The sequence below is a fragment of the Schistocerca piceifrons genome, chromosome 1, assembly GCF_021461385.2.
Source record: "Schistocerca piceifrons isolate TAMUIC-IGC-003096 chromosome 1, iqSchPice1.1, whole genome shotgun sequence".
Taxonomy (NCBI): domain Eukaryota; kingdom Metazoa; phylum Arthropoda; class Insecta; order Orthoptera; family Acrididae; genus Schistocerca; species Schistocerca piceifrons.
Window position 1 is genome coordinate 853726184 of NC_060138.1, and position 17190 is coordinate 853743373.

General features: G+C 44.0%; 1 protein-coding gene across 1 annotated transcript in view; it reads right to left on the reverse strand.

Moving 5' to 3' along the window:
* Window positions 1-17190, reverse strand: part of LOC124715667 (clustered mitochondria protein homolog) — a 382421-nt gene that overhangs the window by 43674 nt on the left and 321557 nt on the right. The window contains exons 15-18 of the mRNA XM_047243113.1: window positions 15840-16046; window positions 15621-15719; window positions 11506-11720; window positions 11195-11324 (exon numbers count right to left, since the gene is read on the reverse strand). Of these exons, the coding sequence (XP_047099069.1) occupies window positions 11195-11324; window positions 11506-11720; window positions 15621-15719; window positions 15840-16046 (651 nt within the window). The remainder of the gene's footprint in view (window positions 1-11194; window positions 11325-11505; window positions 11721-15620; window positions 15720-15839; window positions 16047-17190) is intronic.

Here is a 17190-nt window from a genome sequence, read left to right on the forward strand (position 1 = left end):
ATTTATACAGTTACATTAAATTACAGGGTAAGTGAGAAATACATCTACAGGAGATGACAACTTTAAATCTTTTAACAAAGAATTGAAAATCCTAAACTGGGATACAGATAAACATGACACTGTAGATATGAAGTCAGTTATTTTTGAGTTGTTACAAACATAACTATAAAATCAAAGTCTCTCCTAAGAAAATTAAAGTAAAAAGCAAACTAACACATGGATAACATAGCAGATAACAAAATAAAGAGAGCAACTTAGAAAGTTAAGTAAATCAGCAAGGCTAAATCAAGCTCTGAAACAGTATGTCAATTGTTATTAGAAATTTTATATTAAAGTCATTGCCGTAACAAAAAATTAAACAATGGTTTATTCCTCAGTAGAAACAAGGGTAACAAAAATAATGAAATCAGTCTGAAAAGTGATAAATAAAAACTTAGCCAGAAGCAGATTAAGAAACAACAACATTATTATTAAAAGTAAGGACAAAACTATAAATGATCCTTTACCTATTGCCAACAGATTCAACTGTAATTTACATATAGCACAAAACATTATAAAAACCCAAGACCATATAAAGATTAATCATAACATCACTATAAATCCTAATACTGCATTTTTGTATCCTGTAATAATCCAAGAGCAAGAAAATGCCATCAGCAAACTAAAAAATTTGTTGTCCTGATGCTGATGGAATTCCAGACAAAGTAATTGATCACAGCAAATAGATTGGTTTTTTGGTTTTAGATGTAAGTAATGCTTCTTTCAGCACTGGTACTTTCCCTAAATAACTGAAGATGACAATAATAAAACCATTATATAAAAACTGTGATCCTTATGATTTAACATATTAAAGACCTGTGTGAACACTGTGTCATCAAACAACATTGCTGCCAGTCAAATGGCACCTTGCGCAAAAAAACTATCAGTTTGTTTGATGTCTCTGTTGAATCCGGATGTTTCTGATGTGTAGGCCTGTTTTGTTAAAAAAGTGTGCCACATCAATCAATGGAAAATCCAGGATGGAATGTAACAATACTATGAAAATGATAGCTGCTAATCACCATATAGTGGAGATGCTGAGTCACAGGTAAGCACAGCAGCAGCACTGTCAGAAGGGCTTCGGCCAACCAGGCCTTTATTGGATAGGCAAAACACGCGAACGCACACGACCACGACCTCGACCACAGTCTCTGCCTACTGAGGCTACACTGCAAGCCATTGAAGCTTCAGCAGCAAGAGACTGTTGTCACATGTGCGAGGTTTTGTGTGTGTGTGTGTGTGTGTGTGTGTGTGTGTGTGTGTGTGTGTGTGTGTGTGTGCGCGCGCGCGCTTTCATTTTGTCTATTTCTGACAAAGGCCTTGTTCGTCGAAAATTCTTCTGACAGCCTTTTTGTTGTGCCTATCTGCAACTCAGCATATCTGCTATATGGTGAGTAATAACTGTCCTTTTCATAAGTTTGCTATATTGTACCTGGGTTGTGTGATTATTCATTGCCATCACAGTGTGTACACTGTAGCACTACATTGGTAACCCTGATGACCGTGTCTACACATAATTTAAATATTTATGACTATTGCACTGCAACTATGTTGCCTTTGTCCCCTCATTGTGATGTGCAATTTATGGTGTTGGACAATGGTTCTCATGTCACATCATCAGATGCAATGGGTAACATCTTGCATGAATCTTGTCTGTTAAAAAGTGAAGTGATATTCTTCTGGACAACAGATTGTATCAGACAGTGTACTATTTGATCTTACATGTGACCTTGTTTCACTCGCAGACCAGGCTATTCCATAGTTACAGCAATCTAACCAGTTGGATTTGTGACTGCTCACATTTTAACAGCTATCAGTCGTGTCTTACGTGAATCTTACCTCTCTGGACCTCATTCAGCCAGTTTGCACTGTCTCCTACTTTGCCTACCGAACGTCATGACATGCTGCACATGGACAATACTTGCCCAACTGTTCTTCCACTATGAATGTCACCTTGGCAAACCATTGGCCACAAGACACATCTCAAGCTACCTCCTTTTTTGGCCAGATCAACAATTTTGTGGTTTGCCACTGTGGACAGCATTTTGCTTCAAGTGATGTCATCAGTGCTTGTACAAAATTCATTGTTTTGCTTAGCCACTAGAGGGAACACATGAATGCTGTAAGTATAAGTGATATTATCTTCCCCTCCAACCTCTGCACCCCCCCCCCCCCCCCCCCCCACTTCCCCTCCCGGGAAAGCTGCTGTACTCTGCAGCCTCACACGCTCCCCGGAGGAGGAAGAAATCGATGGCAATTGTGGCATTGCCTCCAACCACAGATTGATCTCCTCCTCATGCCCGACCACATGTTACAGACCTTTTGGGTTGTAAAGCTTCCCCCGTAAAACTAACTTGCTTGTTAACCCATGAACATGAATCTTAGGATGCACGTCTTGAACTTGCTGATAAAATATATTCTACCATAGAGCATGGACAACACATAAATAATGTTGACAGCAATGGCAGAGAGCATGAATTGCGACTACAGTTGTTGCACAACCAACCTCCTGCTTACCATGAGCTGAGCCAACCTCACTTGACTTCCATCAATTCTGATGTCAATGTATTCAGTCAGAGGGATGGCCTTTGCATAGTCACAACATACCCCCACTATCTTGCTGCATCCACAACTGTGTAGAACACCACCAACTGCACTGCACCTGCAGATAATGCCACTGACTATGCCTGTGCAGAATGTTTTGACCATGCTGAGACTGCACAGAATCTCTTTTGCTGGTACCATGCACGATATGCCGATTCTGCTCGCAACTGTCTTACGCCATGGAGTTTCCCAAACTTCATGCACAATTACCAAGAGGCACACTGGACCATGCAGGATATCCAAGTCACTTGGACACCCAAAATGACGACAGACTGTATCAACCTGCCTTTTTCCCAACACTACTCTCTCTGTATGTGACTGCATCATGGCCATGGCCGACTGTATTTCGTCAACACTAGTTCAGAGGTCTGCATGTTGGTGTCCTTTTCACCATGTCAGATGCCAGCCTACACATCCATCCAACTCTGTGCAGCAAATGCTACAACAATCCAAGTCTAAGAATCACATGTCTAAACACTATTCCTTGGCCTCAGTGACTTATTCACTTAGACATTCATCAGCGCAGATGTAGCCAAATCAGTTATTGGTGCAGACTTCCTCTGTCGCTACCATGTGGTTCCAGACCTGTCCAGCAGCAATGCTATCTCTCATAACCAGCAGCCTCTCCACCACAGGTGTAATCAGCTGTGCCTTCTCAGTGCCCAACATACAGGCACAGCCCACTTCACAACATAATCCCCACCTGCAGTGGATATACATGAAAGTCATCAGGTCCTCTATCTCTGATCCATGAGACAGCACTCACACTTACTATCACCGTGGACTTAGGACTTCACAATTTTAAAGCATATGTAGGTTGACTTGACAAATTTAGGAATAAACACAATATCTCTTATCCAACCATGTGTGGTGAATCCAGTTTGTGAACGAAAACATCATGTTAAGAGTGGCAAAAAAGGGTAAGAGGAATTTGTGATGATTATGAAGAAGGAAACATTTTTAACTATAATGAGACTGATCTTTTCTTCAGAAAAATTCCCAATAAAACAATGACCTTGAAAGATGAAAACTGTTCAAGAAGCAAAATTTCAAAAGAGTGACTCACCATACTACTATGAGTTAATATGACAGGCAAATTTGAAAAGCTCTTCATTATTGTTAAGGCTGCCAAGTCTAGATGTTTTAAGGATATTCATTCGAATAAATAGAACATGGAGCAGAATGCTAATAAACCATCTTGAGTGATGAGGGCAATAATGACTAAATGGTTGCTGGCATCTGATAGAACAATGAAAAGACAAAGGAGCAAGGTGATTTTGCTTGTGGCTAATGCCCTTTTCCTTTATGATGCTGCACTAAAAAATGCAAAAATAATCTTTTTGCTGCCAAATTCAACTTCACGTAACAAGCACTGGATCATTTTTTTTTTTTTTGTGGTTTTAGGGAGCACAACTTCAACGGTCATTAGCGCCCAGACTACATGAGGAATGCACCGCGAGTCACAAGTTTAAAACAGCAACGAAACAGAAAACACGATAAAAGACAGACTGACAGGCATAGGATTAAAAAAGGAAAACAGCAGAATCAAATGTCCTTTGAGAGGGTCGTCAAATTGATAAAATGAAGAACGCGAGCAGCTGCTCGTGGGTCATCCGCTAAAATGGCATCTACAGTACATGGCAGGCCAAGATCAAGATGCAGGGTGTTAAAATCCGGACAGACCGTTAAAATATGGCAGACCGTCAGCAATTGCCCACAGGGGCAGAACGGCGCCGGCCCAGCCGTCAGCAGATGGCGATGGCTGAACCGGCAGTGGCCAATTCGTAACCGGGCCAAAACGACCTCCTCCCGCCGAGAAGGGCGTGAGGTGGACGTCCAAGCCACGGGAAGAGGTTTCAGGGCCCGAAGTTTGTTGTCTGTAAGTGCAGCCCAATCGGCATGCCACTGCGATAAAATGCGCCGACAAATTATCCTGCTACAATCTGACGAAGGGACACAACAAGATGCTGTCCGAGGCTGGAGGACCGCAGCCTTGGCCGCGGCATCTGCAGCTTCGTTCCCAGGGATACCGGCATGGCCAGGAACCCACATAAAACTAACCGGAGAACCGACGTCCACCAGTTGCTGAAGAGAGCGTTGGATCCGGTGCACGAAAGGGTGAACCGGGTACGGATCACTGAGGCTCTGGATAGCGCTCAGGGAATCGGAGCAGATGACATATGCAGAATGTCGGTGGCGGCAGATGTAAAGGACAGCCTGGTAGAGGGCAAAGAGCTCAGCTGTGAAGACCGAACAAAGGCCATGGAGCCGGTATTTGAAACTTTGTGCCCCGACAATAAAGGAACATCCAACCCCGTCATTGGTCTTAGAGCCATCTGTATAAATTAAGGTCATATTAATGAACTTCGAACGAAGTTCGATAAAACGGGAGTGGTAGACTGAACCGGGGGTAACCTCCTTCGGGAGCGAGCAGAGGTCAAGGTGAACGCGAACCTGAGCCTGGAGCCAAGGTGGCGTGTGGCTCTCGCCCACTCGAAAGGTTGCAGGGAGTGAAAAAGTAAGGTGTTGAAGGAGGCGACGAAAGCGAACTCCAGGGGGTAGCAGGGCAGAGACATACAACCCGTATTGACTGTCGAGAGAGTCATCAAAAAAGGAACGATAAGACGGGTGGTCGGGCATTGCCAGTAGCCGACAGGCATACCGACAAAGCAGTATATCGCGCCGGTAGGTGAGTGGCAACTCACCAGCGTCAGCATGAAGACTCTCGACGGGACTAATATAAAACGCTCCGATCGCAAGTCGTAAACCCCGATGTTGTATGGAGTTGAGGCGGCGTAAGATGGATGGCCGTGCAGAGGAGTATACGAAGCTCCCATAATCCAGCTTGGAGCGGACGATCGACCGATATAGACGAAGCAGGACGGTTCGATCCGCTCCCCACGACATACCACTGAGAACACGGAGGACATTTAGAGAACGGGTACAACGGGCAGCCAAATATGACACATGTGGAGACCAACTAAGTTTCCTGTCAAATGTGAGACCTAAAAATTTTGTTGTCTCCACGAATGGGAGAGCAACGGGACCGAGTCATAAGGACGGTGGGAGAAACTCTTTGTAGCACCAGAAGTTAATACAGACCGTCTTCTCGGCAGAGAAACGGAAGCCATTGGCAACACTCCAGGAGTAAAGACGGTCAAGAGAACGCTGAAGACAGCGCTCCACGACACACGTACGCTGCGCGCTGCAATAGATGGTAAAATCGTCTACGAAAAGGGAGCCTGATACATCAGCTGGGAGGCAATCCATTATTGGATTGATCGCTATGGCGAAGAGAGCGACGCTCAAAACTGAGCCCTGTGGCACCCCATTCTCCTGGTGAAAGGTGTCTGACAGGACAGAACCCACACGTACCCTGAACTGTCGATCCATTAGAAAGGAACGAATAAAAAGAGGGAGGCAACCACGAAGGCCCCAGGTATGCATGGTGCGGAGAATGCCCGCCCTCCAACAGGTGTCGTAAGCCTTTTCCAAATCAAAGAACAGAGCCGCGGTTGGGCGCTTCCGCAAGAAGTTATTCATAATGAAGGTCGACAAGGTAACCAGATGGTCGACAGCAGAGCGGCGCCTACGAAATCCACATTGTACATTGGTAAGTAGGCGTCGAGACTCGAGCAGCTAAACCAATCGAGAGTTAACCATTCGCTCCATCACTTTACAGACACAGCTGGTAAGCGAGATGGGTCGATAACTGGAAGGCAAGTGCTTGTCCTTCCCCGGCTTAGGAATCGGGACAACAATAGACTCACGCCAGCATGCGGGAACATGTCCCTCAATCCAGATGCGATTGTAAGTACGAAGAAGAAAACCTTTACCCGCAGGAGAAAGGTTCTTCAGCATCTGAATATGAATAGAATCAGGCCCTGGAGCGGAGGACCGTGATCGGCCAAGTGCGTTTTCGAGTTCCCGCATGGTGAATGGGGCATTATAACTTTCACGATTCGAGGAGCGGAAGTTATGTGGCCTAGCCTCCTCTGCCTGTTTGCGGGGGAGGAAGGCAGGGTGGTAATGAGCGGAGCTCGAAACCTCGGCGAAAAAGCGGCCGAAGGCATTGGAGACATCCTCAGGGGCCACAAGGACGTCATTCGCGACCGTCAAGCCAGAAACTGGTGAGTGGACCTTAGTGCCAGATAGTCGGCGCAGGCTACCCCAGACAACAGAAGAAGGAGTAAAACTGTTGAAGGTGCTTGTGAAAGCAGCCCAGCTGGCTTTCTTGCTTTCTTTAATAACACGACGACACTGAGCACGTAATCGTTTATAATTGATACAATTCGCCACTGTAGGGTGGCGTTTAAAGATGCGTAAAGCACGTCGACGAGCACGTAAAGCGTCTCTACATGCTGCAGTCCACCAGGGGACCGGTACGCGACGTGGAGAAGAAGTAGGGTGAGGGATGGAATATTCAGCAGCAGCGAGAATGACGTCCGTGAGGTGTGCGACCTGACTATCACAGCTTGTGAAGGTTTTATCCTGAAAGGTCGCCCTGGAAGAGAAGAGCCCCCAGTCTGCCTTGGAGATGGTCCAACTAGAGGAGCACGGAGAGGGGGTATGCTGCAGGAGATGGATAACACACGGGAAGTGGTCGCTCGAATATGTATCAGAAAGTGGATACCACTCAAACCGGCGTGCAAGTTGGGGAGTACATATAGAGAGGTCTAAATGGGAATAGGTGTGAGATGTGTCCGAAAGAAAAGTAGGGGCGCCAGTATTGAGGCAGACAAGATTGAGCTGGTTGAAAAGGTCTGCTAACAGGGAGCCCCTCGGGCAGGATGCTGGAGAGCCCCAAAGGGGATGGTGGGCATTGCAGTTTCCAGTTAACAAAAATGGTGCAGGTAGCTGAGCAATAATTTGCATCATGTCTGCCCTGGTAACGGCAGATGACGATGGAGTGTAAACGGTACAAATAGAAAATGTAAAAGTGGGGAGAGTAATTCGGATGGCAACTGCCTGCAGGCCGGTGTGCAACGTGATGGGATCGTAGTAAATATCATCCCGGACCAGCAACATAACCCCTCGATGGGCCGGGCTACCTACCACAGGGGGTAGGTCAAAACGCACAGAGGTTGTAGTGTGCCAAGGCAATTTGATCGCATGGGCGTAGCTTCGTTTCCTGGAGGGCTACGACGAGCGGACGGTGCAAGCAGAGCAGCAACTTCAAGTCCTCTCGGTTGGAGCGAATGCTGCGATTATTCCAGTGAAGAAGTGCCATCGTAAGAAGAAAAGAAAGACGAAAGAAGGGGTCACCTTGAAGGCCGCTGAGGGCCTGGCTTCGAGTGAGCACTGCCGCCGCTATCAGTAGGCGGACAGTCATCATCCATGAGGTCTATAGGTTCATCGGCCATCTTGTGAAGATGGCCGGGAGGGGGAGCTGCCTCCGCCGGTGAACGGCCAGATGTTCGGCTACCAGCGGTGCGGCCAGGCGAAACGGATGACGGCCTGGGGCGGCAACCGCTGGGTGGCGCAGGAGAAGAAAAGCGCCGTGGCGGAGAAGGAGAACTGTGCTTCCTATGAGCCTTCTTGGAAGGACGTTTGGTGGAAGTACCGGTCGCAGGCTGGGAGGTCGAGGTACGTAGGAAGTCTGCACGGGATGGTTCCTTCTTGAAGGCCCGTGCATCGGACTTCTGGTCTTCGTCTTGGCAGAAGCTGATGAAGGTGCTTCTGGCTGAGGGGTGACGGGAGGAAGAGGAGACGTTGACCGGGCGATCTTAGCACTGGCCGAACGGACGACCGTGGTGCTGAAGGTCAGATCGCATGTCTGGGTTGCCACCTCCCTGGTAGTCCGAGGAGAGGCGAGGACAGTACTGTATTTCCCCGCTGGGAGCAGCGTGGGCTTCCTACTAGCCAATAGCTTGCGAGCAGCCGAGGTGGACACTTTCTCTTTGACCCGAATTTCTTGGATACAGCATTCTTCCTTATAGACAGGACAGTCGCGGGAGGATACGGCATGGTCACCCTGACAGTTCACACAACGAGGAGACGGAGGTGGACAGTCACCCTCATGGGCATCCCTGCCACAAGTGACACATTTAGCCGCATTGGAACAAGACTGTCGAGTGTGATTGAAACGCTGACACTGGTAACAGCGCGTAGGTGTCGGGACATAGGGGCGAACAGAAATAACCTCGTAGCCCGCCTTGATGCGCGATGGCAGCTTAACACTATCGAAGGTTAAGAATAGCGTCCGGGTCGGTACAAGGTCATTGTTGACCTTTTTCATGACCCTATGGACAGCCGTCACGCCCTGCTCAGCGAGGAAAGATTGAATCTCCTCGTCAGTTAGTCCGTCGAGGGAGCTAGTATAGACCACACCACGAGACGAATTCAAAGTTCGGTGAGCCTCCACCCGGACAGGGAACGTGTACAGGAGTGTGGCCCGAAGCGGTTTTTGTGCCTGAAAGGCGCTCTCAGTTTCTAGTAATAAGGTACCGTTACGCAACCTGGTACAAGATTTGACAGATCCGGCTATGGCATCTACACCCTTCTGGATAACGAAAGGGTTAACAGAGGAAAAATCGTTTCCGTCCTCAGATCGAGAAACGACGAGGAACTGTTGGGCAGGCGGTAGTACTTTTGTCACTGATGGCTGGTCACGTTTCCGTTTTTGGGCAGAAGTCGAGACAGATCGAGTGAAATCCATTGCGGAGGAATCCCCCATGATTGCCAGCGTCTCCGATGGCGCGCTCCTTCCTTGTGGGGACCCTCTCAGAGGGCACTCCCGCCTTAGGTGAATGTTTACACCTCAGGTCACACCTCCCGAGAACCAGACGGAGGGACCAATCGGCATGGTCAGAAGGTATCAGCTCAGGCAATCACCCCTCCCCGGGCCTGGCCTTTACCAGGGGGTACGCGCGTGCCTTACATGTCTACCCAGGGCGGGGAATTACGCGTTACCCCGTCACCGGCTACACGTGCGAACGCGTGGGTCGGCCTTCAGGCACGCACAGGGAGGAAGGAAGAAGAGGAAAAGGAGGAGAGAGAGGACAGACTGTCTCAGACGCCGAGGCGGAGACCAGAGAAGGCAAGGAGAAGAAGGTAATGAGAAGGCAAGGAGAAGAAGGCAATGAGAAGGCAAGGAGGAGAAGGCAATGAGAAGACAAGGAGAAGGCAAGGAGAAGGCAAGGAGAAGGCAAGGAGAAGAAGACAAGGAAAGAGTAAGGAAGACAGTGAGGTGGAAAAGAGCAAAGAAAGGAACCAACCAAAGGAAGGAAGAAACGAGAAGTGAAAAAGCAAAATGACCGCAAATAGAGGTCGTGGAACCGTCCGTCTCCGGACGCAGGCGCTAACGACCCCCTTGAGGGGGTGGGACTCCTTTTAGTCGCCTCTTACGACAGGCAGGAATACCTCGGGCCTATTCTAATCCCCGGACCCGCAGGGGGAAAGCACTGGATCAGGGGATTATTCAACATTTCAGAGTGTTTTACATGCAAAAAGTGTTGAGACATATTTTGTCTCTAATTTTCTCCGGATATGAACTCAGAAAATCTATCAGTGTACTGGATGTAATTCTATGGATTTCTCCAGTCTTAAGACAAGTAATATCCACTACAAACAGCAACTGTTTCAAGAATTCATGGTTCATTCTTAATGGCTGTACTTCAGCGATTGATGATATGAAGAAAACAATTTCAGACTTGAGTAGAGGAATTTGGTGGACCTGAGGCATATGCCAATATTGATGATAAACTGCTCATAAAAAATACATCAACTGGCATAAGTGAACTCATACAAGAGCTTCATCAAGAAGACTGTGGTGACTGTTCAGATTGGACAACAGGATGAAGGTGACAACGATTTAATTGAATTGGACTTTACTCCACATCCAAACAAGCAAGCAGTTGAAGAACTAAGAAAATTGAAACACTATTTTTTAGTAAAATGTGACAAAGAGGGGCCCAGTATAACTTCTGCAGCTGAAACACACATGAGAAGTCATTTACATAAAATGAGTCTGGTTCACAAAAAAATTACATGATTATTTCAAACCAACCTTCCAGGATATATGAAAAAAATTTTTAATACTTTATTATGCTAGTGCTTGAAATTTAGGCTTCTTAAAATTGTTTATCAATTTTCTGAGCATTTCAGAAGTCAACCACAGCAAAACGTCTATCATACCACATCTCAAAATTTGCAGTTCTGTTTTTTTTTTTTTTTTTTTTTTTTTTTTACCCAGATATACTTGTACGACATACAGGTGCATACCATCACAAATCCAGCAGTGACTGCATTTAAACAAATATAAATTTTCATTAATTTATTTATATAGTACATCTTAGTATAGTACTTTTCTATCCACAGTACATTGTACATACTGTATTCTATACTGTATTTTTATCCTTTATGAATAGTGGACACATTTTAAAAGCAGATATTTTGATTTTTCCCATAGATGTCCATTATTCAGAAGTTTTACTGTAATAATAATAATAATAATAATAATAATAATAATAATAATGTACAGAACTTTTAATATTTGTTCATTTTTTCTGCCCCAAAACATTTCTAGTGGTTTATTGGTAATTATACATACCCGAGGATTGATATGTTTTACAACAGGGAAAATATTAATAATGTCTTCTTCAAAAAATGTTAACCTGTTCTTATTATCAAAACTATATTCTCTCAACATAATTTGTATTCCTGTTTTTAAACAAAATGACCTGGAACAATTAAATTGCTATTAAATTTTTTTTAAACATTACACAAATATATAATTTTTAAACATTACACAAACACAAATATATTCTGTGAACTCTGGATGTAATTTAGACCAATTTGTATGAACTACACAGCTGCACATTGAATAGACTTATAATGACCACAAAGATGTTGTGTACGTACCTAAGCAATGATATCTTTTGGAAAGAGAAATGCTCAACAGCTGTTTCAATAGAATCAGCTGGCAAGTCCCAGTCATAGTATGCTTTTAATTCACTCTTCAGTTGACTCCACAGAGACTTTGGAGTTAGATTAGCCCATTCATTATTGTCAGCATTCACAAGAGGATTAGAACGGCCCTTGCGTTTGTTTCGTCGCTTTGAGGTTTTTGTTTGTAGCTGCATGAACAATTGCAATCAATGAATCAGAAGAATGAAAATGATAAACTATTTTATTTAACTTTATTCTTTTTCTCATTGAACAAAATTTATTTTAATGCACTGTCTATTTTGCTTTTAATCATCAATGAAAGGCAAAGACCCTTCCTTATGACTGGTTATCATGCTCTAAGATTCCAGAGTATGAAACATGCCCTAGTTTTTCAACACAATGCACTAGTATACCAACTTCTGCTTCTAAAAGTTTTATGGAGACTATTTCAACAGGGAGTGTTTCAAAATCCAGCTGCGATACACATATTTGATTTTATTACATCATGCTCTACTGTCTCAATATTTAAATACACTCCTGGAAATTGAAATAAGAACACCGTGAATTCATTGTCCCAGGAAGGGGAAACTTTATTGACACATTCCTGGGGTCAGATACATACCATGATCACACTGACAGAACCACAGGCACGTAGACACAGGCAACAGAGCATGCACAATGTCGGCACTAGCACAGTGTATATCCACCTTTAGCAGCAATGCAGGCTGCTATTCTCCCATGGAGACGATCGTAGAGATGCTGGATGTAGTCCTGTGGAACGGCTTGCCATGCCATTTCCACCTGGCGCCTCAGTTGGACCAGCGTTCGTGCTGGACGTGCAGACCGCGTGAGATGACGCTTCATCCAGTCCCAAACATGCTCAATGGGGGACAGATCCAGAGATCTTGCTGGCCAGGGTAGTTGACTTACACCTTCTAGAGCACGTTGGGTGGCACGGGATACATGCGGACGTGCATTGTCCTGTTGGAACAGCAAGTTCCCTTGCCGGTCTAGGGATGGTAGAACGATGGGTTCGATGACGGTTTGGATGTACCGTGCACTATTCAGTGTCCCCTCGACGATCACCAGTGGTGTACGGCCAGTGTAGGAGATCGCTCCCCACACCATGATGCCGGGTGTTGGCCCTGTGTGCCTCGGTCGTATGCAGTCCTGATTGTGGCGCTCACCTGCACAGCGCCAAACACGCATACGACCATCATTGGCACCAAGGCAGAAGCGACTCTCATCGCTGAAGACGACACGTCTCCATTCGTCCCTCCATTCACGCCTGTCGCGACACCACTGGAGGCGGGCTGCACGATGTTGGGGCGTGAGCGGAAGACGGCCTAACGGTTTGCGGGACCGTAGCCCAGCTTCATGGAGACGGTTGCGAATGGTCCTCGCCGATACCCCAGGAGCAACAGTGTCCCTAATTTGCTGGGAAGTGGCGGTGCGGTCCCCTACGGCACTGCGTAGGATCCTACGGTCTTGGCGTGCATCCGTGCGTCGCTGCAGTCCGGTCCCAGGTCGACGGGCACGTGCACCTTCCGCCGACCACTGGCGACAACATCGATGTACTGTGGAGACCTCACGCCCCACGTGTTGAGCAATTCGGCGGTACGTTCACCCGGCCTCCCGCATGCCCACTATACGCCCTCGCTCAAAGTCCGTCAACTGCACATACGGTTCACGTCCACGCTGTCGCGGCATGCTACCAGTGTTAAAGTCTGCGATGGAGCTCCGTATGCCACGGCAAACTAGCTGACACTGACGGCGGCGGTGCACAAATGCTGCGCAGCTAGCGCCATTCGACGGCCAACACCGCGGTTCCTGGTGTGTCTGCTGTGCCGTGCGTGTGATCATTGCTTGTACAGCCCTCTCGCAGTGTCCGGAGCAAGTATAGTGGGTCTGACACACCGGTGTCAATGTGTTCTTTTTTCCATTTCCAGGAGTGTATTTAACTTTAAGGGGCAAAGGAGTTGCATTAAAAGTTTGTTTCAAGCTGAAAAAGATAAGCTGCAGATGAAATCTGTCAAATGCTAAAATAGGCTTTTGAACAAAAATCCTATAACCCAAACAATAACATTGGAGTGTCAACCTTAGGGGAAATCTCCCAAGGATGAAAAATATTTGGATTGACTCATCATGCACAACTCCAGGAATGATCACAAAACTGTGAGTACTGCTCTGTAATGATAAAAAGCAGACCATCCACAGTGCTCATATCATTCAGGCATATCATCACAAGCCAGCCGCAGTCGCCAGGCGGTTCTAGGCGCTTCAGTCCGAAACTGCGCGACTGCTATGGTCGCAGATTCAAATCCTGCCTCTGGCATGTATGTGTGTGCAGTCCTTAGGTTAGTTAGGTTTAAGTAGTTCTAAGTTCTAGGGGAATGATGACCTCAGATGTTAAGTCCCATAGTTCTCAGAGCCATTTGAACCACATCATCTTATTCCAGCATATCAGCTGGTCATGAGACTAATGACAGTCAGCGAAATTATTGGATTCAAATGTTCATTGTGCAACAGTTCACAATTATAATCTTGACCTAAAGAGAAGACACCACCAATTCCTTTTCAAAATGTTCAGAGTCATCAACACAATGCTGACACACAACTTCATTGGATTTATTGAATACAAACATGAGCAGGCTATTCGGTGGTGACACTGGGGTAAGTATGTTGTGTACAGCTTATGATTTTTACTAGACACTTTATGGAACTCTGAACAACACTTTACAAAGAAGTGGGTGAAATTTGTCAAGCATCTGTGTGTCCAAGACTGTACGTATATGCAGCAGTGCAGTGAGGGGGGGAAAAAAAAAAAAAAAAAAAAAAAAAAAAAAAAAAAAAAAAAAAAAAAAAAAAAGGTAGACCCAGCAAAGGTATTCTGCACATCATCCAGACCATGGCAATGCTTTAGAGGTTTTGTGTACAAGACAGTTTCTAGAAAAAAGCCAGCTTTACATTTCCACAAAACTGAGCTGAACTTTGCTTAGATCTGCCATTTCACAAAATCAAATTGTCTGACAAATCAAAAGTTCTGCTGCAGTCTATACATGGGCACCTAACATGCAAAATTAATTTGCATTTTTCATGGCAGTTTATGGAAGTCTGAAAAGATGGTAGCAATTAGGTGCATAAAGTACCTCAAGTACATCATTCCTGCAATTTGTCTATACAATCTGTCTAAACTAAATTCACTTCTGAATGCAGGAGACAGAACTTTTAGAGGAAATGATCCAAATAATAACTAGAATATGGCAGAGATCCACTTCACTTTAAGTTGACAATATAATGGATAAAAATTACACATATGGTACAATCAAACATTCATATGCCCATTTTGTGCTCATTTTTTCTCATCAATTTTTTCAGAGTTCATGGTATAGCGAACTATGATACAGAGACATACTGATATAACAAAGACCCCTGGAATTATTGTATTAGAAACAGACATTCTATAATTGCTAAATATTACACATTTCTAAATGCTCAGACAGGTAAAGTATTATGACATGACACTGACTGAAAGGCACTTTCAGAGGTAGTGATATGGGTGGCTTTCTTGAACTCGGAGGTTTATGAACTATTGATAGGGTTCTCAGTTGCATCCAAAAGATATTCCACAGCCATGAATGTGTGTTCAGTTAAAGCCGGCAGGAAATACATTGAACAGAATGTTGCAGATATTAATGTTAAAATATCTTAAGCACGAAATTGCATAGTTAATGCAATAAGAATATTTTAATATGCTCCATCAAATCTGCATTGAATTAATCTTAAGACAGTGTGAACACCTGATGAATTAAATTAAAATTATCTATCAGCCTGACTAGTGATTTAAGAAAGATTGAGTGCAACTTCTAGCAGTAATTCAAATGGGGAAAAAATAATTTAACACAAGAGAATACACCGAGATCAAATGGTGTTACTACTTGCTGTTACCAAGAACATTAAAATCATTAGTGGTGATACTGAAGTATTACTATGAGATAAAATGACCACGTTGTACTTTGACTGATTTTTTTATTTACTGCACACATTTTAATTGTCTTCTCTTTACAAAAATTAGGATATAGTATTACCTCATCAGCAACTTGCTGTGGATGAGGTACTTGACAGGCAGACAAGAAACAATTAAGGAAGTGACTTATTGCAGCAGACAGGTTCATCAGCTCTGTACTCTGCAACAAACAAGCGGAGAAATGATTTTTTTTTAACATATAATGTTCACTCTTTATGTTGTGATTTACTACCATTTTATAAAATCATTACTTTAATGCAACAGACTGAAAATTATGTACCTGCATGTAAGTCGTGAAGACGTGTTTTGCTGCCCTGGTCACTAGCTCTGAGGCAGCTATATTATATAAATACTCCAGCTGCTTCACTTTTGCCAGCATAGTTGCAATTTTTCCTAAATACCTAATGTTGATACCACGATTATGGATCATTTCAGAAAGGGTAGTTCCATCCAGTGGGGCTGTTGAATGATCAAGACAATCACGGATCTGCAAGGAGAGGAAAAGTTATATATTTCAGAAAGTGTCTGCAAATTAAGCAACAAAAAATTTTTACAAATTATTCATAATACATTTGACCACCTCATTGTAACAGCACAGTTTTCCTAAGGAATCTGCTTGGACATGGGATATACAATGCTTAGATTACCTTGTAGCTACCTCTAAATGACAAGTAGTTCCCTTAACAAATGGCCCTACCATACTGATTCCTCCATATTTGTACAATTACAGCAAGTGCTGTAGCCCTGATTACATCAATGCTGAGAAGTTCTACTTAGTAGTTAGAACTTGGGTGTTGCATGAAATATTCTTTGAAAATAATAAAAAAACCACAGGGGTATAATCTAAATCATCATGTTCATGAAAATTTGTAATTTTAGACTATGACAAAAGGACGCTCAAACTCCCTGCCATTTAGTATGGTGAAATGCATATTATGGGACTAAAACATGAGCTGTGCTTCATCTGGTACATGCTACGCAAATCCAGTCAAGCAGGTCTATAAATTACATCTATAATTTTGGAACTTTACAAGATATTTGTTCTTATCACAGCTCACAGGACATCTATGTATCACTTTGAGGTGTTGGTAATGAATTGCTGACGTGGAATGTTTACACATTTCTGATAGTTATATTACAAAAACCCAGAAAAAATGTTGACACAATAACATGCAAAGTTTTATCAAAGCAAGACTGACACCTCCTTTTTATCAGACTGAAGGCAGCACTTCACATTCATACCACATTATATCATGTTAAGAATAATAAAAATTAATTTGATGGAAGACTCAACATAAATATCTTAGGAAGTAAACTTTGAAGATACATAAGTCTTCCACAATAACACAATTTTTATAGAAGTTTAAAAACTGAAATTAGAATAGGGACATTCAGTATAGGATGTAATATTAATAAAGTTATGCTGACATAGAATTTTAAGGATATCTGTGCAAGAATGGCTCCAGTTTTTAGTAATCTGTGTTTAAATTCATGTTGTGATCTGTAATTTGTTAAATGAGAAGCTTACTGTGCTACAAGAGCCAAATGGCGTGAATGATTAAACTTTCCATCTTGTGTCTAGTCATATATAAAGGGAGGGAAGGAAGAAGAGCATTTAACATCCTTCAACA